Here is a 25401-nt window from a genome sequence, read left to right on the forward strand (position 1 = left end):
ATCCCAGCCATCCGCTTTGCAAAGCATACTCCTTGGGGAAGTTGAACATTCAACCCTCACTTACAAAGATTATTCACGACCCCCCCTAAGTTTCTTTAGAGGATTCAAGGGGATATTTGTGGACCTATCCAACCAACATGCGGACCATTTAGATACTTCATGGTGTTGGTTGATGCATCAATGCGATGGTCACTTGTCTCCTTATTGTTTACATGCAATGTTGTATTTGTGAAACTCCTAGCACAAATTATTAAGCTTAGGCTCACCACCCTGATTATCCGATCAAGTCAATTTGACTGGATAATGCTGGAGAGTTTTCGTCACAAACCTTTGACGATTATTGCATATCTGTTGGGATTGAAGCTTGTACCCCATGTTCACACCCAAAATGGCCTGCAGAAGCTTTCATAAAGCGCCTTCAAACGATAGCTCGGACTTTGGTTATGCGAACCAATTTGCCAGTATCAGCTTGGGGCCATGCAATATTGCACGCAGCTATGTTGGTCTGCTTGAGGCCTACCGCTACCCAACCTCATTCACCATTACAATTGGTTACTATTTACGAGCTTGGCGTCTCACATTTACGTGTGTTTAGGTGCGCACTTTATGTGCTAATAGCATCGCCACTACGTAACAAAATGGGTCTTCAAGAAAAAATGGGAATCCTATGTCGGTTATGATTCGCCATCAATTATTCGCTACTTATAACCCTTGACAGGAGATCTCTTTACCGCACGTTTTGCGGATTATCACTTTGATGAGATAATCTTCATGTCATTAAGGGGAGATAAGATCACTAATGTTCCTGTAGAACGCCGCGAATTGCCGTGAATTACTCCCATTATGTCTCATTTAGATCCCTGCACCCCTCAGTCTAACTGAAGTGCGACATATTCTAGATCTTTAGAGCATCACTCAAAACATGCCGGATGCTTTTACTAATCTTGGAAAGGTGACGAGATTATATATACATGCTGCAAACGCATCTGCAAGGATGGACATACTTAACGTAAACCGTAATACGGCCTTGGAAGGCCAAATCGTCCCTAAGGGTGGGGCGGCCGCACCTCCCATGCGGCCTAGTATATTGGCGGCTAGCCAATCAGTTGCTCCTACCTTGAAGCGTGGCAGGCCCCCTTGTTCAAAGGATTCACAACCTCGGAAGAGGAAAACTGGACAAACTAGTAACCCTAGTCTGAATCCGACCATTGTTTACTCATATGTTACAACGCATGAGGTTATTCTAGAATATGGCGATGTCTTAGATGAGACATAACGGCCTCCCCAAAATAACGAGATTTTGGTCCATTACGCAGTATTGGATGAGATTTGGAATCAAAATGAGATGAATGTTGATTATGCATTTGCGTGTACCATTGCTTCCGACATCATGCTTAGCGCTGACATTGAACCACGTTCCATTGATGAATGTCAATGTAGAACAGATTAGTCAAACTGGAAATAAGCAATCCAGGTCAAACTCGATTTGTTAGTGAAACGCAGGGTGTTTGGGCCTATAGTTTCTACTCCACCACATGTGAAGCCTGTGGGCTACAAGTGGGTATTTGTGAGGAAGCATAATGAGAAGAATGAAATAGTGCGATACAAAGCACGCCTCGTAGTGCAAGGCTTCTCTCAACGCCCTAGGATTGATTACGAGGAGACTTATTCCCCTGTAATAAACGTCATAACGTTCTGCTACCTTATTGGTTTGGTAGTTTCCGAAAAACTGTATATGCAGCTTATGGACGTGGTAACCGCATATCTCTATAGGGATTTATATACGAAAATGTACATGAAAATTCCAGAATGTCTTCCATTGATTAGTTCAAATAGTTCTAGACCACGGAACACTCTCTCGATTGGATTGAGAATATCACTCTACAGATTGAAACAATCCGGGCGGATGTGGTATAACCATCTGAGTGAATATTTGACAAGTCAGGGTTATGTGAACAACGAATTATGCCCATGCGTGTTCATAAAGAAGTCACATTCTGGATTTGCAATCGTTGCAGTTTATGTCAACGACATGAACCTCATTAGAACTCCCGCAGAGCTTGAGGAAATTGCCGCTCACTTGAAATCAAAATTTGAAATGAAAGATCTTGGGAAAACGCGATATTGTCTCGGCTTGGAGATCGGGCATTATTCGCATGGAATCCTAGTGCATCAATCAAACTACACCCAAAAGGTGTTACGATGTTTTAATAAGATAAAGCGAAGCCTTCGAGTACTCATATGGTTGTTTGAACTCTAGATGTTAAATGAGATCCCTTCCGTTCCAAGGAGGATGAGGAAGAGATTTTGGAGCCTAAAGTTTCATATTGGTGCTTTATTGTACTTGGCTCAATGCACTAGACCCAACATCTCATTCACTGTTAATCTTTTGGCTAAATACAACAATGCACCTACATGCAGACACTGGAATGGTGTTAAAGATATTTTCCGCTACCTTAAAGGTACGATGGATTTGGGTTTGTTCTACCCCTATGAATCCTCGAGAGGAACCGCCACCCCCCTCGGTCCTCAAGTTGATTCTCGCTTCGTTGGTTACATAGATGCTGGTTATCTGTCTGACCCACATAGGGCACATTCACAAACGGGTTATGTCTTTACCGTTGGAGACACCGCTATATCTTGGAGGTGTACCAAGTAAACGCTAGTTGCGACTTCCCGAACCATGCTGCGATTCTCGCCTTGCATGAAACATCGCGTGAGTGCTTTTGGTTGAGAGCAGTCATGGAACATATTCAAAGCACTAGTGGTCTTACTTCCGTCGTTGACCTTTCTACGATGATCTTTGAAGACAATGCAACATGTATCGAGCAGTTAAAAAAGGGATATATCAAGGGAGACAACACCAAGCATATAGCGCCGAAGTTCTTTTATTCTCACCAGCAACAACAGCATCAGAACATTGAAGTCAAGCAAATATGTTCCCATGACAACTTAACCGATCTCTTCACCAAGTTATTGCCCAAGTCTACTTTTCAGAAGCTCGTCCAAGGAATCGGTATGCGTAAATTATCTGAGTTGAATTGCTTGTGGTTTTCTTATTTGGAGTTATGTCTAACTAAAGGGGAGTATCCTAAAGCATACTCACTTGATCTTAATGTACTCTTTTCCTACGATTAGGAGCTTTTTTCCCACTGGATTTTTGCTACCTAATGAGATTTTAATAAGGCACCCATCCTGGAATGATCATACTCCGTTGAGTTCACTACTTTCGTCTTGTTTGACGTTGGTTTTAGACATTATGCATACTACTCACTTTTCTCCTTGGTATATGGGTTTTCACCTACCTTAGGTTTTACCATAGTGAGGTTTTGTGAGTTTTACTACCAATGCATACTTTCTTTTAAATTTGAGACTCGCATTCACCACTGTTCTACCTTATCTGCTGAAGATCTGATGCGATGTCTTGTTTGAGTATTTACACACTCAAGGAGGAGTGTTGCAGTTCTATTGGATTAGGAATGTGATTGTGTAAATCCTAATGTATCTAGGAGTATTTTTGTATACTCCCTTTAGTAGTTAAATTTATATTAGAGTTGTAATTCTAATAGGGTAAGGACTTAACATTCCCTACTACTACAAATAAAGGCACAATGGGATGATACAACACACACCTCAGAATTACATCTCTTTTTTCTGTCTCTGTTGCCGCCGACCCCTCTCCATCTCTATCCTAAATACAATTCAGTCAAATAGACCTACAACTTTAAAATATTTTTAAAATAACATAAAAATTAAATGTTAGGTCATATTAAGTTGGATCGGATCAACCTTGAACCATATCGACATTCATTTTAACTTGGATTATCAGATTCGAATCTAATTCGAATAATCGGATTAAAAGTCTCAATTCGTACCCTATTAATTTCATCGATTCATATCAAAATTCAATCAATTGACATGCCTATCGGTATCAAAGCAATTGAGGTGGCTACCACATCAACAAATCAGTAGTCACCATCATGGCCACGTCGGCAAGTTAACAATAATTTAACGAAATAAACAAAAGTGAAACAAAATCGAGTTTCAAGGTGTTAAGTGGCAAAATGTGGATTCCAGAGCAAAAGTGAAATAAGCCATTCGATACAACAAGCCCCATTTGAATCCAAAATTTGAAATGTTACATCAAATTGGAGGGCCAGATATGCACTCAAATCACAATCCAATCACTGCTATACTGGTAGAAATGCCACTCTTTTTCTTCTTCTCAAATCTGGTTTTGAGTGCATCGCCATCGCTATCTACTTGAATAAATGGGCTAGATCAGGATCACCCAAGTCTACATCCAACCAGCCATTCAAATGCATGTACTCAATATAATGTTCTGGCGGCTTCACCGCACGAGGGTTCACTGGTGTAAAGCCATGAGTCCTCTCAAGATCGCGAGCAAGCCACCTAACATATGCACGGTCCAACGGAGGAACAACTTTCAACAAGACCTCTTCCCTTTCTTGCTTCGCAGGCTTGTTTCCCATGCTGGAGAACCTGGCCAGCTTAAGAAAATGAAGTTAATTGGCGGCACATAAATTAATCACTTAAAAGCGGCATTCTTTGGAAGGAGCAAGCATCTGAAAAGCAGCATTGGTTCGTATGTTGTTATAACTTACATCTAAAATTTGGTTAAATCGCTAAAACATTCAAGGGACTGGCAAAATCAGAAGTATCCGACAAAACATGGAAATGTTTAATTCTTAAGAGTTTGCGCTACTCTTTCTTAAACAGTCAGCCATTCTTCAATACCGTAAACAGCTTGCAGAATAAATACAGGAAAAGTATTGTCGAAATTCACATGCAAGGATCTTAATAGAACTTTCAGCGTACAATTCATAGACTTCCCAGTGAAATTTTGATATTACTTTTCCAGTGAAACAAAGAAAGTGATAAAATATACGTTAAGGTACCTATAACATCAAAGCTCGGAAACACAACCCCAACAACTTACAATGATACGAGTCATACGACCAATTACACAACATATTCAGTATAAGCTTGAAAAAATTGCCAACGGTATGTTTGAAAGAAGACACCAGCATTTATAGACTTCCGACTGAATGCCCCACGTTACAGGTCTGTACCAACAGTCAGTAATTATATGACTACCATGGTCCTAGGAAATTACTATTTACTATTGATGCAAAACATTAGAAAGAAAATTGGTATTTTCATCTGAGAATCAGAGAAAAGCTCTTGCTCATGATCAGGGGCTAAGTTAATATTATAGGGGTGTGCTATTCACACACCCCTTTTTACTTCTCACACACCCTTCTAATTTCCGGCCGTCGGATCGAATGGATTGAAGAAGATCAAAGGACAGGAATTAATAAGGGGTGTGTGTAAAAAGGGGTATGTGGATATCACACCCCATATTATAATACTCATTCAGATTTCTCAGCCACAACTGACTAAAGCATACTGTTAAATGCTAGTCGTATTAGAAAATAAAGAAGCCAACTAAGTTGACGTTATGATACTCTTGCAAGACGGTTGTCAGCCCCAGTAGTGACCAAGCACTGATATACGAGTCTTCCGTAACTCTCGCAAAAGACTTCGATTAAATACATATACTAACATTTAGTTCCATATTACTGTAGCTGATTACTCCAACTATTATCACAAACTAAGTGTGCAGATAAAGGCCAGCTGCTCAGAGATTGCATGATGATTTCATTCTACGTAACTACTAGTCTACTATGCCCAAGCATGGACCCAAGACACAGAACTTGGGTGGGATGAACTTTGAAGCCAAATTTCATTAGTGAAAGGATTTTATCAAAAGAATCACTATCAACAACCGACAAACAACAACATTCAGAATTGCAAGATACCAATTGCCAACAACTATTTTGATACTAAATCCCCCCAAACTTTCATTAAAAGGGTAAATTAAAAGAAACGTACCTGCCGTTGCGATTCACCTCTAGAACTGAAAGATGTTAATTTCCAAGTCCTCCAAGAAGATTATCTGAAATAAAACACTACAATAACAAATCCCTCATTTTCTCAATCCTAAATCTCTAGTAAATTCTTGAAAATCAGAAATTTATAGTGTGAAATTGAGTAGTTAAAAGAAGGAACTACAAAATTAAGGAGGTAGAATTTGAGCCGAATTAGAAATTTAGAAGAAGAAGAAGCAAAAGTCCGACGCAAGAATAAAGTAGCGGCCCATTAAGAGCAAAAAAACTCTAAAGCAATGCTAATAAAAGCTCTCCTGATTGCAGTAAGAAGAAAACTGAACCGTATGAGTATACAAGAGTTTTATACAACAAAGGCCAAATTATGATTTTGTCTCCACAGTTTGGGCTAAGTTTTGAAAGAATAGGATTAAGAACTAGGATATCCGAGGTAAAGTAGGAGTGGCTGTAATTGAAGATAAGATGAGAGAAAATTGGTTAAGGTGCTGGGCATGTGAACTGAAGACCTACACATTAGAAAATGCAATTATGTGACAGAGGCTCACGGAAAAAGGGTAGAGGAAGACTTGGAAAGAGACTTCAAGAAAAGAAATGGGGTACTTGGAGCTTATAGAACACTTGATGCAAAACTGAGCGCAGTGACGTTCTAGAATTCATACAGCCAACCCCACTTAGTGGAATAAGGCTTTGTTGTTGTTGTTGTCGAACTCTTATTAGTTCACTAATTATCGCAATGCAAGGACAATAACTTGCTTAGTAGATACACTTCTGCGGATTGAGTTCAACAAATAAGCAAAGCGTGGATAACCAGATAATTATTGCATGAAACTTCCATTGCACAAGCAAAGCAAAAAAATGTTTTCGTTCATGAAACTCCTAGCATATTAGTGCACTCTCCCTTGAGATACAATTGTTCACAATAAAATTTGATCAATGGATATATTCAATGTATAAAACAATGGCTCGTTTGAAAGTACTTTTTAAAATGATTGAAAGCGTTTTCAGTAAAATATTTTGAGTTCCAAAAAGTGCTTTTTGGAATAAGCACCAAATATGTGCTTCTTGCAGAAAATACTTAAAATACTTTTTCAGAATCCACTTGAATTTGTACTGAAGATTGGTTTAAAAAACATTTTCATCAAAATCGTATTCAATCATTTTAAAAGCACTCCTAAAACGAGCTCCAAGATGAACAAGCCTAAGCCGACTCAACATCCTCTGGCCCAGAACAATCCAACGATCAAAAACGACAGAAACTAGCACAAAATATACCTAATCCAGCTATGGGCATTCAAGTTGGAATTCTATCGGAATCAACCAAAATAATTACAGCAAACTACAATTAACCGAAATTAACCGGAACCAAAACTGAATTCGAAGTTGAAGAAGGAAAATTAACTCAGTTCACTTACCCGACAACAAGCTTCGGCAAAACGAGGATAAGGGGCAAAATCCGGAGGAAAAAGAGAGACACCTCTTTCTCTGTCTCGGAAGTTACTGCAAAATGTGGTTTTAAAAAGTGCTTAATTGCACCAACACCCCGAGGTTTCTCATGTTTTCACAAAAGACCTGTTGGGTTTTGAGAACTACAAAAACAACCCCTGATGTACCAAACTTTTTTCACAAATCCCCCTTTGTCTAAAATTCTAATGTCTCCGAATAGCAGATTTATCCTTATCATTACTTTTTACGGGTCACTGGAACCACCAGGAGCAAAAGCACTTTCTTCGGAATACATTTATCCAATAAACACTCTAACTTAACGTAAAAATATCACTCTATTTCAAAAAATAAAAACTTTAACTTGTTATTCTTTAAATTTCGTTTATCCAATGAAAGCTTTTATTTCGGGAATTACTTAATTCGAAATTTTAAGATTTCTACCCTTGAAATTAGGGCAATGTTGTATGGTTACTTAAGAATCTTAACTACATTGATAACAAAAGAACTGATTTGATCCCAAAATTTTTGAAAAAAATATATATATCGTGGAGTCGTTTAGGATGAGATTCTTTTACGCCAGTGAGATTTTTGGAATATCAATGTCGGTTTTCTCAAAAACAACCAATACATGTTACTTTCTAAAATAGCTATACAGCCCCTTTCGGCTCCTCCCGCGGGCTTGCTTTTACCAATTTACAGCTAATCATGGACCCAGCAGACAAATGTTGACCAAGGCAAAATGTAGTCCTCTTGTTGTAGCAACTTGCATTTGCTTCAAGTCCTTTGTTCATCCAAACCACAACCCGCCATTTTCCGCTTCTCGTTTTGAACCCAATGTCCGGTAGATAAAGGCTAGCATTGTAATTTCACTCGTTTTGGCGAGTTTAGCGACCAAGGCCGGTATCCTTCATCACATCCAAACTTGGTTTTGCTCCCTACAAAAACGTAAAAACACTTTTACTGTCAGTTCATTGCTACCTCTTAAACATCTGAACCGTTGAAAACAACCATAAAAATGAGAATAATAACGATTCAACAGCATCTACCACTATACCGAGAGAAAATCTGAATTCATCATCCATATCCCAAGCAAATCACAGGTATTACGATGATTTCAGTGTCCATGTGCATCACATGAAGGTGGAACAGAACTGCAAGCATTAGAAGCCCAGCTAATTATTCAAAATTGCATCACCTAGCACCGCAACGTGGATTTCTGCAATCTTAAACTAATAGACGCACGGTTAACTTTTACTGGTATTCCTTATAAATCAGTTCTAAAAGAAGAGTGTTGCAATGTACTTTAATGCATACAGAGGAATAAAGGAGTCAAAGAAGCAGATTTAAAACCATCTATGCATTCAAAGAAGTAAATATTAAAACCAGCATTCATGGAAGACTAAAATCTGATAGAGGACCACTCTATTTTCCAGAATTTATAAGAGGAAAAACCTATCTTGTTCTAGAAGGAATAATTGATATGAACAGTTCTGTTAAGATATCTTCCTGTTCTAATTATCTACCTTTACCAAACTCTAAAAAATAAGAGACAGGAAATTCAAAAATTAAACAAAAAAAACACTATTTTTGTTTTGTTTATCTTTCTGGTGTGGGGTAGGATAGCAACGGAGCATCTAGTTTTCTGCTTGCAATTAAACAGTTATTGTCCCAAACAGCAGATAAAACATAGCAAAGAAAAAGAAGTTTCCATATCTAAGTAATTCAGAGAGAATTTGAAATTATACTTTCCCCTTGAATTGGAAATTGCTCAAATAGTCAAGACTCGAATTACAAGTGGATCTTATTAACATTAAAGATTTATATTTCAAAGTCTTGTTAAGCAATCTACACTAAAAATAATCCCAATCTTTCATTTCAAATCCGCATATCCAAGGATGCATATTCCTAAAGACATCTAATGACATCTAATTAGTAACTAGCAAGAAATATCTGTCATCAATTTTGTGTTAGTGCCCATTGGTCATGTACCGGTGTGTCTACACATGCACATTTTTAGAGTTTAGGAATCTATCAGAGTAACAGATATACTCAAAAAAGTAGTCTTCCTCAAACAAATAGTGATAACAGCAGCAGCAAGGACTGGAGAACACAATAGTAGGAGAATCTATTACATACCAGAGATCACCAGTAATCACCACAGAAGCAAATTCCAACCTTGCAACTATGAAACCGGTATCTACCCTGCATTATAAGTGCCCTTGAGGTAGAAAGGGAAATCAGCTTCGTTACCATGTGGCAATCAAGGAAAACTTGAAGGTTTTTCATCATGTAGATAGGCATCAAGCAATCCCAACAGCAACATCAAGTTTTTCAATGTGTTTATCCTGATAAAATAGTGAGCTAAGTGGATTCACAGAGCAACTTGTATCTCCTATGTTCTTAACAATCTCATCCAGTATTCTATAAATATCCTTTATTTGCGGATGATTAGTGTGGTCTACAGTGAACACATGTACCCTATTATCAACGTCTATCCAGCTACAACCGGGTTTTTTCTCAATGCCCTTCTTTCTCATCTCATTTCTAACATCTGCAAAAGCTTCTAATTGTCCACAGTCAGAATATGTATTAGCTAGAAGGACATAACTCCCAGAATCATCTATATCTAAATCGACCAAATTTTTCACTGCAACTTCTGCTAACTTTGAATCGCGATGAACCCGACAAGCGCCAAGCAAGGCCCCCCATATGGCAGCATTTGGCTTAAAGGGCATTTCATCTATCAATTTCTTGGCGTCCTCTAATAACCCAGCCCGACCAAGTAGGTCTACCATACAAGCAAAATGCTCACATGTTGGATAGATGCCAAATTCTTCAGTCATGGAAGTGAAGTAGTGTTTCCCCTCTTTTACAAGCCCCGAATGGCTACAACCTGATAGAACCGATACAAAACTTATATGATCAGGTTCACAATCCGTTTTCAACATATTCTCAAAAACATCAATCACTTTCCTACCTTCACCATTTTGAGCATATCCTGCCATAATCGCATTCCAAGTAATCAAATTTTTATCAGAAATTGAATCAAAAACTCTTTTCGCTTCTTCAATTCTCCCACATCTTGAATACAAAGTAATAATGCTATTTTTGACTGAAACATTAGAGATAAACCCTAGTTTTTCAGCTTGAGCTATAACTTGAACCCCAAGTTTTAATACTGCTAAATCAGAACAGGCACTGATTGAAGTTACTAAGGTGACCCAATCAGGTTTAACCTCCAACCTTCGCATTAGAATATACAATTTTAGGCCTTCTTCCCAAAAACCATTTTGGAAATATGTTGCTAACATTGAATTCCAAGTTATGACATTCCTCTCTGGCATTTTATCAAAATATTCTCGAGCTTTTTCAACATTACCAATTTGAGAGAATGTCGTGATCATTGCTGTCCATGATATTATATCTTTAACTGGCATCAGCTTGAATGCCTGGTTTGCACTATGAGTATTTTCGCACTTTGTGTACATTGTGACAAGAGAATTCCCCACAGGAGTAGAAGAGGTCATCCCAGCCTTGATTGTATATCCATGGAGCTGTTCCCCAACTAAAACATGCTTTTGGCCTGAACAAACCCCAAGGACTGTTGCAAGAATAAACTCATCCAAGGAAATAGGAGCCTTTCTCATTTGGTTAAACAGCAATAAAGCTTCGTCTTCGAGCCCGGACTGCACAATTCCACTGATCAAAGAAGTCCAAGAGACTGCATTGCGTTCTGTCATGGTGTTAAACACCTGCCTTGCAAAATGCAAGTGTCCACATTTGACATACATATCAATCAGCCCACTACCTGCAAAAACATCAAGAATTGGTTCCATACGGATGATACGAGCATGCAAATGGGTACCCCATTCAAGATCATGTATGCTTGCACATGCACTAAGTACTGTGGCATATATCAAAGAATTTGGTCTAGAACCTTGGTTCCACATCTCAACAAACATACTGAGACTCTCAACTGCAAAACCATGTTGAGAAAAGATTGAAATCATGGTGTTCCAAGACACACAGTCACGTTCAGGCATTTGAACAAACAAATGAAGAGCCCTTCCAACCCCATAAAGTTTCGAGTAACCATAGACCATACTGTTCCAACAAAACAAACTCGGATATGGGATCCTCCAAAACATTTTCTCAGCAGAGCTCAATGCACCACACTTAATGTACATATCAATAATCGAATTTTGAATCGCCATGTTGTTTGCAAAATCTAACTTCTCCACAAGACTATGCAACTGAAGAGCCAATTTGATGTAGCCAAGACTACCACAAGCCTTCATTACGCAAGAGAAGGAAAATGGGTCGGAAAAACTATCACAGTTCCGAACCATTGAAGCAAACACTTTAATGGTCTTTGCTGGTTGTCCATTGTTAAAATGCCCAGACATCATTGTAGTCCAAGACACAGAATCTCTCACAGGCATTTCTTCGAACAACTTCTCTGCTTCCATCATCCGATGCGAATCTACCAAGCCACTGATCATTGTATTCCAACTAAAAACATTAGGTTGTTGAATACTATCAAAAACCCGACAAGCATCATCTACCAGGCCACACTGGGAGTACATATGCAAGAGATGGTTCTGGAGGAAAATAGCAGAGTCCAAGCCTATAGAAATGAGTTGGCCATGGAGTTTTCTGGCAATGGGTATCGACTTGAGAGATGCACAAGTTTTCATAGCTTCGTAGAATGTCTGTGACAATTCCATGTAAGATTGTTGCAAGGAGGGGTCAGGACAAAGAATAACTTTCTTGGAAAGACTTTCTTGGCTTGAGACATGACGAACTAGTAAGCGTGAGAGATGATATAGATGCTTCAAGGGTTGAGCTGGCAGTATCTCCATCATTAGAGATATTAGGCTTAACTCCCTCAGAGACTTCTACGAGATTTCCTAGAATTAGAGAAAAGAACGCAGTATTGGAGTAAGAAACTAAGAATAGAAAATGGCATCAGCTATAACCTCAACCATGGCACACACATCTGAACGTTTGTGTGTTTTTAATATTACATCTAAAAAAGGGTTACAGAACTTGAAGCAGAGGATGATGCAAATTACTTAGAAGTGCTATGGGTTTGGCAAAATAATAAGTCTCCATCAAAACATGAAAAAAAGGCCTCTGGACTTGTTTAATCCATAATGCATCACTCATAGTGGTGGGTCGAAAACACTATGCTAACAAGGTTTAAGGATATAACAGAAAAATCTTCGTCCCTTGATAATTTGTACCAATTATACATCTGACGACGAAATTTATCCGTTTATGAACTGGTCCATACCAACTAACCGCATTTATATGACTACTATGGTCGTATGCAAAGCATTAAAAAGATAATTGATATTTTCATCTGAGAATCGGAAAAAATGCTCTTGCCAGTAATGACTAATGAGGGGCAGAAAACACGACCAATTTCTTATCAGTAAAATTTCAGTTTTTGCCATTGATCCCCTTAGTTTACTAGTTGTTGCAATTCAAATAAAAATGACTTACTTTCGTCAAATTTATCGAACCAAATAGCAGAATTAAGCTGCTACGCTAACGTAGAATTGCGAAAATCAGTGAACTAAAACCACATGGACCAAATTGAAACTATTGGAAAACTTCGACCAACAAAATCAAAACATGGACAAATAGAAGCCACCGAAAACATTAATACTTGAGGACCCAAGTTACAAGTCCAGCAGATAAAGCGTACGCATTTGGATACGACCCGAAGAGGAACGACAAAGATCAGCTTAAACGATATTCCTAGATAATACCAGGCAGATATGGAGGGGGTATGATAAAGTTACCAGCTTTGGAAGCGACGGAGCGGAGGCGGCGTCGAGGTGCGCATCTGCAGGGTTTCCGTCGTCGGAGAGGCTCGCATCCGGCTGTTCGAAGCTCGCGCGCTGAGTTGCTCGAGATGTACGTGAAGGAGGTTGCACCCAGTCTCTTCGATTTCAAGTGTTCTCGGCTGAAACAGAACTGGCAAATTTTGGGGAAAGTCTTTAAAAGGGCAATTTAGTCCATTAACCCTTTTCTTTTTGTATAGTCACAACTTGTTGGAGGCTTAGCAGGGGTGGGCAAATGGGTCTTTGACCCCTGGGGCGGGGTGGGTCCAGTCAGTTCTGGGTGGGTATGGGACGAATACATATTTTATAAATTCAAAACGGGATGCGGCAGGTCGGGTTCATGTAATTAGATCTGAATCTCTTAAAAAATGGGTCCTCGACTTGGACCGTTTCCATCGTACCTTATGCAGAGATTATATCTCTGTTGTTCATCTCCATTTTCTCCCTCGTTGACTGCATGACTCTCCTCTCTTGAAGACTCCAACTCCAAATTTGGAAGCCGTTTTTTCCTATGTGGTTTTTGCTACCTCACAAGATTTTGACGAACATCTATCATGAGTTGATCATATCTCTGATGGACGTCATCTAGATATTTAATTTAGCTTTGCACTTTCTCACTCACTTTTCCTTAGACTATGGGTTTTTGTCCTGCTTTGGGTTTTACTATAGCCATTGGGTTTTTGTGAGACTTAGTTCCATATGCAAGTTCCTTTGTCTGAGACTAACGTGTTCCCAAATAAGTGTCGATGGGTCGACTTCTCCTGATGACGAATCTACTTGAGTATGTACAAATTTAAAGGGGAGTGTTATAGATACTATATTAAAGTGTAATTGTGTAAATCCTAAATATATTTGATTATTAATTATTCTTTTCCTACTAAGATTGTATCTACTTGGAGGAAAAGTATTCTTCTCTTTTCACCACTATAAACTCATACACGCAGAGAAATCCTCACTTTCTCCACTCTCTTTCTTTTGTCGCACCCCTCTCTTCCCTTGTTAGATAAATTGGCCGAAACAGTTCATAATTTTTGTACTATTGGAAATATGGGCCATTTTCTATTTCTCACGAATATTATTTTTTGGTTTCAACAAGAAGATTAACACGAGTATATTTGGATTTTGGAGTGGCACAAATAAAACTTCAAACATCAAGACAAGATATCAATAGAACATATATAGCAGGATCTAAAGAGAAAACCAAGTACCACTACATTACATACAGAAGTGTCAAAAACCACCTTCCAGAAAACCGGTCTTCTCATTCATAACATTTTACCTTGAAACATCAGTAACACTTTACACAAGTAGAATATCAATAGAATTGGCAACCAAAATATCAAGCAAGACGTTATCAAATCACCCAAGAAGGGGGTCCAAGTCCGCCCCAACATTGCTCATGTAGACCTTACTCTGCGTGTACTATGACACCGCCCGGAATTGGGCCGCCTGGACAGCCACGGGTCCAACAGTCGGTACACAGTCATCCGATTACCAATCTTCTTCTGGGGCAGCTATAGGGCTTTTCGGGCAACAAAACGAGTTTTGAAGAGAAAGAAACCATAACTCTTTCACTTACCAGATACCTTATCACAAAAGAACACTCACCAGTCTCAAGACATTTTTGACATTCAGAGAACAAGGACATATATTGGAAAACATGTATACATGAATTCAGATACTGCAACATTTGGGTGATGCTACAAGATTACGTTGGATTCTTGGGAAAAGAGAGGGTTGTCAATACAACCATGGAGCTTACAATTATATACCGAACAACAAGAAATAAAAAAAAAACAAGAAGAAAATTTTCTACTTTTCATTCTCTCTCGTTATAAGTTCACTTAGAATCATCTGATCTTAGTTCAATTTCCTTTTAACATATAAATTCCAGATATAATAATATCTAAAAACACTTGGCTTGAGAAAAATCTAAAGATTAACTTCAAAAATATTGAAAACAAAGAGTTGAAGACCAATATGAGGGAACAATTGGATGAGGAAATGGGAATAGCAAAAAAATCTTCATACCTCTGCTCTACCACCACCACTATACGCTCCTTGGGATGTCAACTGCAAGCGAAAATATGTGACCCTTAGTTTGGGTCCAAAATATTGGTGTGGGCCGAGTTAGGAGTTGTTTTCGGCCCGGTAGTATGATTCTAGAATCATCGCGAATTCTAGTTATTATGGGCCGCTCGGTTAGGATTGGCCGAGTCCTAGTATGAGATGGATTGATGGGAAAGTCGAATCCTAGCATAACAAGGAGTCTCAATGGGATGAGGATGCTGAGATTTGAGAAGTGAATGTGGTCGAATAAAAAGTTTGGTTCAAAGTCCTAATGAAGGTAGGATTGGGCGAGACTTGGATAGATTAGGATAAAGAATCCTAATCCGAGTATAGTTTTGGTTCGGCCATGATGAGATTGGCTGCTATAAATAAGAAGGGGGTGCATCATTCTAATCCTTCCAATTCAACACACAAACTGCCTTGCGCAAACTCTCGCTCAACGCGAAACCTCTCAACAACCTAGAGATTTTAATTTTTTTTTTTCTCCGACACATCTTCAATTTGGATAAACAGCACTTTGAAGGCAACCGGCGAACATCTTCAGTTTGGATAAACAGCACTGTTGCCATAGAATCAGCCGATCGCGAAGCACCTTCAGTTTGGATAAACAGCACTGCGTCGAGGCCGACTAGTTATCTATCGAAGTCTAGGTTGAGAAGGATTTTTGAATCCTTATTGGTAGAGATCATCTCATTAGCCTTCTCGGTGAAGTGAGTTGTTACAGGTTATTACATTCAGCACATTGAAAACCAAATTTGATATTGAACTTCGCAAAACTAGTAGCTTTGTCTTCAGGATCTAGAACCCGAAGGCCGAGATGTGTTCCTTCCTCGACCGGAATCGCAAGATCGAGAAGTCAGCAGCGCGCTCAACGCAACATCAGCACATTTTACTCCCCGTCCGAGCTCAGCCGCCGTCGAGTTGGCACGCCCCACATCAACCGAAGGACGTAGTTAGCTTATTAATTATTCGGCATGCGCACCACGTAGGCTTGGTAGTTTTTAGGATCAACAATAATGTATCATGAATTCAGTTGGGTCTCATTAACTGAGAAAGCAACACAAGCAAAGAAAGCTGAAAATTCTGAAATGTGGTACGTCCAACTTTAAGAGTTTGCCACTGATATGTTCTTTTCTCTTCTTTTAAATTAACATCCCATTGTACGATACACTCAAACCATCTAGATAATAAAAAGAAACATACGATACACGTCGCGCCATTCTACAAAATGATAGCCTGCAGTTTAACAGGAATCAAGCGCTGACTATATTTACTCGTACACAATGAATAGAAATCATGCCAGTCTAAGTTTGGCACCCTTTTTTCTGCTACCATTCTCTCTCTCTCTCTCTCTCTCTCTCTCTCTCTCTCTCTCTCTTTTCTTTTTTTTTTCTTTGTGAGCATATGAAATGCAATGCATCCAAGTAACAGGTAGTAGTGTATATAAAGTGGACAAAGCCTCTTCAAAACTGAAAACCTTTGGTCCCTCTAGCTGTATTCAGCGGGATTTTCTTTGCTTCGGATGATAGGAACACCGTCCTCCCTCCAAATTATCCGTTCTTCACATAACGCTTTTGTTACTTCCACATATAAGACGTGCTCCTAAAATCAATAATGAAGCCAAATTAGAAATTTAAATGAATAGAATGCGCAGACGTTATGATTCTAGCATTTGAAAGAGGTCAGTATCCAAAATCAAACAGACGGAGAAAAGCTTCTTTGGATTCAATCAGTGGTTCAACAAGACAAAAAAATTGCATTACCTCCCTAAGAACCCTTGCTGCCAGCTCCTCGGCAGTGTCCTTAGCAAGCACAGGGACAACTCTTTGAGCAAGGATACGTCCTGTATCATAGTGCTCATCAACAAAATGTATTGTAGGGCCTGAGTATCTGATGAAAATGAAATACCTAATATTAGAACTTCTCCTCGTACATGCAAACAGCAAATGTAACTCAAATGAGCGAAGGTTGATTCAAAAGCCAATCGGATATTGGTGAAAGATGCATACCTTGCCCCAGAAGCAATGACTGCTTTGTGGACCTTCATACCATAATTACCTTTGCCTCCAAATGCTGGTAGGAGTGAGGGATGGATGTTCAGTATGGATCTGGGATACGCTTGTATCAACTCTACCGGTATAAGTTTCAAGTAACCAGCCAGGAGGACAAAGTCAACCTCCAATCCCCTGATCATATCAACAATCAAAAGCTAATTAGCAATAAAACGATGCTTAAAAGACTGCTCATAGATAATTCGTGCCACGCTAGCAACAGCTCAAGTTGGGCTATGTCCCTAGGCTAGTGAAACACCAGAGAATAAGCATGTAATTTTAACTATGGTCCTACAGATTGTTTATAGTGAATAAAACTCACGTTTGTTATTCAAAATCAACCAAAATGCAGAGGTTGATAACTAATGTAAATAACATAATATGTGTTGTGTCCTTGATTTTCAATTTGCCATGAGTAAAATTGGAAGTATAAATTCATTAAAACAAGCGGGTTACCCTATTTAAAAATTGGACGCCAATAATATTTGTGCTTGCCTCAGCCTCCCCTTTGAGGCATTTAATCAAACAAGTACCATAATTGTTCTCATGTTAAAATAAAATATCAATACAGTTAGGGAGACTTCTTCTGCCATCTTAAGTATAAGTAGATGATTCAGCATTCTAAATACCCAAGTGAGAGAGAAACTTAGATACAAAAGTTTTGAGCTGTCGAAGAGCCTGACCTAAGGGTAGCAACAAGGTCAGCCGGAGATATTCCATCGGGCTCAAGTTTAGTTTTGGGGAACACTATAACCGGGAGGCTCTTATCTCTTGCATAGTCGGCACCTCCGCAACCTGACAAGCAAAATAACATACAGTACACATGAATGGATATACAATATTCCCATCAAAGATTTCTATGATATATCTTTAAAGCTCCTAACTTGCTTTCTATTTTTACCACACTCTATCATTAGCAGAAGAAACCCCAAGTACCAATATATACCATTATGAAACAAGCCTTCAGAGCAAGTCTAAGGGCTCTGATTCAGAAAAGCATTTGCAGGAGGCACTCCTGCTCATAAGTGCTTTTGTGAGAAGCATAAGACATTTTCATTCACAACCTAAGTGCTTCCTAGAAAAGCACCAAACACTTAACATTTTGTTCCAAACACAATCAGAAATGCATCATCTATGTCCAACATCAATGCTGGCATCGAAAGGATGCTAATACATGTGACTACGAAAACTTTTTCATTCAATCTATGCACAATTTTTCCCAACAAAAACAAAACCGAGATCAGAATTTGAGGTCACAAGCAAAATTTTGAGCAAGCAATAACAACAAATGTTAAGAACGAGCAGTTGCATAAAAGGGAAATACCATGATTATCCAGTAAGAAAAGCAAACTGGATTGATTGACAATGACAAAAGCACTTGAGAGCGGAGGATACCTTGTTTACTTGCGACCAAAACGACGACGTCTCCGAGAATCGAACCGTTAAGACACGCTTCATGGATTGACCGGAAATTGGAGCCACCGCCGGAGACAAAAACCGCAAGCTTTTTCCGCGGAATCCCACTTATCGAATCCTGACTGTATGAATCCGAAGAAACCACCACCTCAGCTGTCTCTGTGTGTGTGGTGTTCGTGCACTTTATTAACTTGGTAGACAAAGGGCGAGCTTTGAAGGAGACCCATTTGTGGGATTGAGCAAAAGAAGTGGTGGAAGAAGAAGGGGAGGGAAATTTGGCGAAGCATTGGGTTTTGGCATTTGGAATCGGCGATGTTGAGCAAAACCCAGAAAGCAGACGCTGAGCTTCCATTGAAGGACGGACAGAATAATTAGTTCTGAAGCGGCAGAGGCACCAGATGAGTTTTTATCATTGACAACCAAAGCATTTAAATTCATAAATATGGGTTTTTATAAAGAATTTCAAATGTATCAAAATTCTACTTGATTATGCCCAATTGCCCTGTGTGTGGCTTTGCTGCAGTCAAAACTTTTTCCAAAAAAATAAAAATAAAAATACCCAATTGTCCTCAAAATTAAAACCTAATTACAACTAAAAGTCACCAGTCTTTTATATTTTAGGCTTAATTGGATTAATAGTCTCATGGAAATAGAGTAATTGTAAGATAGTTCACATGGTTAAAAAATTGGGAATTGTTATTAGCACTCTAAAAATCTCATTATGCACTCCTCACAAGTGTATTTTTCTTTCTAATTATAGAAAGTTTGGAGTGCCAAATGAGATTTTTGGAGTGATAATAACAATTCCCAAGAAATTAAGATTTAAGCTCTTGTAATGAAGTCTATTAGGATTTAAACCTAAATTGAAAATTTTGTTAGTTCTCCGTTAATTGTTAGCATATGAGGCTCACATGTGAGACTACAAGGACAAAGTTAGTCTCACATGTAAGTCCTACGTGCTAATAGTTAGCAGAGAGTTCCGTTTTAGCTTAATATGTGTGGCTTAGATGCTAATAATTAGCGAATAGTTGATCGAATATTAATTTTGGGCATAAATCCCAAAAGATTTCACCACAGCGGCTTAAATTCTAGTTTTCTTACCATATAAACTATCTTCCAACTATTCTATCACCACGGAGACTAGTAATCCAATAAGGCCTAAATTTTATTCATAATCATTGTTCAGGAGGGTGGAGTGGCAAACGGGGATATTGCAAGCTTTGTCGAACAAGCCGAACACCATGAATGTATGTCAACTGCACCATTGTAAAACCATAATGCATTATAAGTATAAAAATGAAGTAGAAATTGATTTATTTGAATTTATGGGAGCAATCAAAACAACAATTAGATCGATACAAAAGTATTTTACCTAAATTAATACTAGGGTATTCCTCTTCACTTGCAAGTAATGTCTTAGGTTTGATTCTCGTCAAAGACGAATTTGAACCACATTCTTACTAGCCCATTGTGAGGCAAAGTCAACCCTCCTTCATCTTAACGTAGATAATATTGTTTATTAAAAAAATTTAATATTATATATGCATAATTCCATGGAACCGTGTACTAGAGATTTCCATCCAAACGAAGACATGAAGTTCTATCTTAAAAATATGCAGAAGTTGCACGTCTATGAAATTTTTAGAAAACACATCAACTGATTATTATGCAAGAATATACAGTTGTAGGTGTTCATCAATCAATAAAGGAATTAGACAAGTTGATTGGCTCAATCTCTTTTCGTTATTTCCACTTATTGAATTGAGATGTATAAAAATAATCAAATCCCTAAAAATGAAAAAGAACATGAAATAAATAAAAAGAATAGAAAAAATCCCATTTGCAAATGAAATTTTTTGCAATTACTGGTATGCAAAGAAAATATTCCATGAGCTCATAGAAGTTGAGGGCATTTAAGTCTTTTGAAGTTCATTTTTGGCTACATATGATATTTATTATAAAAACTGATATTTTTAAAATTAAAAGTTAAAATTTTGCTATATTTGATAGATACTTGTACAAGATAACATTGTGAGTGATTTGGCATAAAAATTTACTGCAAATATAACACACACCAGTTACTTAGTAGGGTCAGAGAATTCTTCTTCACTGGTAAGTGAAAGATTTAGGTTTGATTCTCGCTAAATGCGAATTTGAACCACATTATTGCTAACCCGTTATGAGGCTCAACCTACTTCCCCACATGTAACTTAGGTTGGGTCAACCCGAATCCGCTCATGCTCAACCCTATTTCAAAACCGATTTGGTTAGTTAAAATGAAGACAAAATCTGCCTAAACCCAACCCGCCCTCAACCCGATCATTTATTGGGTTGGGTTGGGTTGGGTTGATGTCTTGCCCGTTCATGTCAACACAAACCCAACTTAATTTTGAGCCCCAATTCGCTCATGCACATATTACCCATCTCATTTCATATTATATGATTGATTTATAAGTTTTGAAATGACTATACTTGAAGTTTATCGTCGATTTTCATATGGATAATGAATGATAGTGTTACTTTTACATTTTTAAAATGAGATTCTAGTTCTTGAAAAGTTAGAGGTGTGTTTTGGAATAAATTGTTAACTATTTCATCTTGAATACAAATGATAATGAAGATGGGGAATTGAATACTTAACGTGGTGTGCATGAACATTATTTTCAATCACTCGAACTACAAAATTGTTATGTATTCACAGTTAAGAGCATTTATCATATATGACATCTTGTCTTAAACTAATACGTAGATGTAGATGTAAAATGCTTGACTACTAATAAAGAAAAGGCTAATATATTAAATATGGGGTGTAACAACCCGTCTCTAATTTTACGATTTTATAAATTCTAAAAGAGTGAATTGACGAAAATACTCATAGTTGCGAGATTGTTGATTTTCGTTGACCGTCATTATGTGACACATATGAGCTTTTAATTTACCATATTCTCAAAGTACTCAACGGTACAAACACGTAGGCACAAACAAAATCGAATTTGGAGTTGCGAACGAGAATTAACCGAAAAATACTTTTGTAAAAAATTACTAACTCTCCATATTAATTGGTGGGATATTATTACTTTAATATTAAATGGTGGGATATTTTAATAATTTATATTTGGCCGTGGGGTCCATACATCCCAAACTCTGCACTTTCTTCTTGCCCCGTTTCCTCTCTTCCACCTCATGGACCTCTCTCTAATTCTCTCAACTCTCTTTCGCTCTCTCTCTCTCTCTCTCTCTCTCTCTCTCTCTCAAAAACTCCCTGAGTCCTCTCTCTCCTCTTTGTGCTGCTGCAGCACCGCTACCATCACCGGCGTCTTACCCAGGGAGCACCACCACCCTCAGATTCTTCCCATCACGAACCCAGACGAGGCCGAGATCTCTTGTTTTCCCTCTCTCCCTCACTGCATAGTACTATCAGTGTGCAAAAACTTAATCCGGCGAAGGTAAGGCCTGAAACCTTCCAAAAAAAAATTTGTAAATTGTGTTTAAGAGTACGATTAGGTTGTTTTTGAGACAATTTGGTGTTGTTGGATGCAGAAACCACTCGGGGAAAACATTCCCCAGTTTTCGACCAAGGACCCGTGAGGTTGCAGGCGTTTTCCTGCCATCTTCTGGCCATGACTCAACCCAAGATTGGTATACTTTGATTCTTACCTCCTAAGCTTTACTTTGGCTTTTAAATGTTTGAAAATGGTTGAGTTTTGGTCCCGTTATAAGCCTCTGAAGTTTTTCGACCATCCTCTGCGTTTCTGGCTTTCTCTTTCACAGGTTCCGGCAGTTGCGGCAGCAACCAGCGGACAAAAAAAAAAGGGCCCAAAATCGGATCCATGGGCCGGCCCAAATTTCTGGCCTATTAACCCTAAATTGGGATTCAGCCCAGTCCACTTTCTAATGGATTTGGAATATTTCTTGCATTAACTTTTTTGAAATTTTCTCAGAAACCCTCCTAAATTAATTTCGACGTCCTGAGTTTGTTTTTGACACCCATTTAATGAAATTCTGAAGTTTTAACGTAGTTGACCGCCGGGGCGGATCAGTTGACTTTTAGGGTTGATCGTTGACTTTTTGTTAACTTTTTACAAAACTTGCCCAAGACCCTTCTAAGCGTATTTCGACGCCCTGATTCCAAATCCGCACTCTGTTTTTCCAAATTTAATCATTTTAGTTGAGTTTTACTGACGAGGCCCAATATTATGCTTAGGTGCGATTACTACCGGAGACTTTAGCTTTCCTAGCTCGAACGAATGTTACATCACAAGTATCTATGAGTGGTTCTTTGCTTTTAAATATTATATATTTATTTAGTTTCCATTTACATATTTGATAACAAATTTTCTACGTTATACCCAGATTAGGTTAACGTATATAAAAATTCGCGTATTGATGTAATTCATGAAATTATACTACGTTCTACATGACGCACATGTATGCGTTTTAGTATGGATGCTTTAATTATATTTGTGGTCATGAATAGTATTTCACTGATTAGAATTATTGAATTATCGATTTACCATTGAATGATCGTATCTACGTTATATGCTCAACGTGTGCTACACTGGTGTTTGTACTCGCCTGGGCCAGGGCTCGGCTTCATGTGTATGTTCACATCGCACCGTACGCTCACTTTGGATCCATTGTAGGTGCCAGTCATGTCTTAGATTGGTATATGCAATTAGGACTCGTATGTGAAGTGCATAGCGCCAGTCTTCACGTAATTGTAGTTCTAGAGTGTAAATCATAATACACTCAGTCCTGTTCATGTCAAAAAATCTCTGCATGAACTCATGTGTCAACATATGTCGATGAGCACTCGATATGATATATTCGTTTATACGCGATGTGATGATTATCTGATGTGATGTGCTTATTTTATGAGATATTGTGAAATATTACATGCTCGAAATATTACGGTTTACTGTAAGTATTTCCATATTACATGTAGTATGTATATTTTGGAAACTTTACGGCAAGGGGTTATTATGTTTTCGAAAAGGTTTTTACAAAGCTTATTTTTAGGCCCACTCACCCTTGTTTTCTGCCCCTTTAGGTTTTAGTAGCTAAGCTTTTGTATCAACAAGGATTCTTGGCAAATCTTCGTATGGGAGGTTACCTTCGATGGTATAATTCTCATTCTACTCTACTATGCTTTACTTATGCTCTGACATCACGTGTGGAATGAGTTCATTCCCACTTACTAGCACACTTTTACATTTAGGCACTTTAGGTTTAAATTTACTCACATTTTCCACATCACTACACTTTATGGATTAGTCACCTTCCTGGTGTTGAACAGCACAACTCAATTTGGAGTCTAGGTAGACATTTCGGGTCGGGGTATGTCATGGGGACATTTAGCTACACTAGTTTATTAAAAGGGTTATTTTGGTTCCAGTCCTTAATCAACCTAATTGTTAGACTGAAACCTTATTTGTTTATATATTTTGATCGAGGTGCTTAGTCTTATTTAAGAGATTTAACTCACGCATTTATGCATTTAATGTCCCACAAATTATGAAATTTAAAAAAATTCAAATAACATTTTAAAAATATAATAATACTTAAAAATCAATTTTAGAGTAATATTGTTCTTTACAAAAATTATAGCAAAAAAAAAAATAATGTACCCACATAATTACTAACATATTTTAATAAGGGTTTTTATCACAAATAGTCCTTGAAATTGACCCTCACCATCAAGATGGTCCCTGAAATTGAAAATCAATCAATGTAGTCCCTGAAAATAGGTGTCATAAATTAATGTGGTCATTCCATCATAATTCTGTTAAAAATTCCATTAAGTGTTGATGTGGCACATAAATGAGTCCCATAAGTCTTCTTTTCTCACAAATGGTCCTTAAAATTGACCCACGACATCAAAGTGGTCCCTAAAATTGACTTGCGACATCAAAATGGTCATTGAAATTGAAAATCGATCAATGTAGTCTCGCAAGTAAGTGTCCCCAATCAATGTAGCATTTCTGTCACAATTCTGTCCAAAATTTTGTTATGTGCTGATGTGACACATAAATGGATCACACAAGTTTAATTAAATTAAAAAAAATTACAAATAAGTTTAATAATTTAGAGTTATTTGTTGATATGCCCCTCGAACTTGTATGCAACTGTCAATTTTCCCCCTGAACTTAAATTTTAGTTGATTACTCTCTTGAACTTTTTTTAAATAGCCAATTTCCTCCTTAAATTTAATTTTAGCCGATCTTTTCCCTGAACTTTTATAAATAGTCAACTCTCCCCTTGGCATTAGATTTTAAAAACTTTCACTCAATTTTTCATCCATCCAATTTTGTTTTCGTTTTGCCCTTATATAGTTGTCATGTGTTGTTTCTGTGAACAAGATGGATGGAAAATTAGATGAAATTTTTTAAAATCTAACGCCAAGGGAGGAATTGGCTATTTATAAAAGTTTAGGGGGATAATCAGCTCAATTACAGTTCAAGGGGGAATTGGCTAACTATAAAAGTTCAATGGAGGTAATCGACTAAATTAAAGTTCAAGGGGGAAATTGGCAGCACTGCACAAGTTCAGGAGGCAAATCGACAAATATGCCAATAATTTAATAGTTAATAAAAAGTTGTGAACCCAAAAACCCAGTGCTATAATCACCTCTGATCCCAG

General features: G+C 38.0%; 2 protein-coding genes and 1 pseudogene across 3 annotated transcripts; all 3 read right to left on the reverse strand.

The window, feature by feature from the left end:
- Positions 1-4027: 4027 nt before the first annotated feature.
- On the reverse strand, positions 4028-7421 carry LOC137715429 (uncharacterized). 2 transcript variants are annotated; one of them, XM_068454762.1, is made up of 3 exons: positions 7343-7421; positions 5917-5993; positions 4028-4503 (listed from the first exon to the last, which is right to left on the reverse strand). In XM_068454762.1, the coding sequence occupies exon 3, from the start codon at positions 4491-4493 to the stop codon at positions 4260-4262; it is 234 nt and encodes a 77-aa protein (XP_068310863.1). In that variant the 5' UTR covers positions 4494-4503; positions 5917-5993; positions 7343-7421; the 3' UTR covers positions 4028-4259. The 2 variants fall into 2 exon arrangements, with proteins under 2 accessions (XP_068310863.1, XP_068310864.1); XM_068454763.1 differs by having other exon boundaries at positions 5917-5980; positions 7343-7415.
- Positions 7422-7901: 480 nt separating this feature from the next.
- LOC137714386 (pentatricopeptide repeat-containing protein At2g13600-like) lies at positions 7902-14712 on the reverse strand (annotated as a pseudogene).
- A 1960-nt stretch (positions 14713-16672) lies between these two features.
- Positions 16673-19189, reverse strand: LOC137716493 (phosphoribosylglycinamide formyltransferase, chloroplastic-like). The gene is made up of 5 exons (XM_068455950.1): positions 18742-19189; positions 18030-18141; positions 17305-17481; positions 17059-17185; positions 16673-16897 (listed from the first exon to the last, which is right to left on the reverse strand). Exons 1-5 carry the CDS (start codon positions 19112-19114, stop codon positions 16784-16786), a joined length of 903 nt encoding a protein of 300 aa, XP_068312051.1. The 5' UTR covers positions 19115-19189; the 3' UTR covers positions 16673-16783.
- Positions 19190-25401: the final 6212 nt, after the last annotated feature.

The sequence above is a fragment of the Pyrus communis genome, chromosome 14, assembly GCF_963583255.1.
Source record: "Pyrus communis chromosome 14, drPyrComm1.1, whole genome shotgun sequence".
Classification (NCBI taxonomy): Eukaryota; Viridiplantae; Streptophyta; class Magnoliopsida; order Rosales; family Rosaceae; genus Pyrus; species Pyrus communis.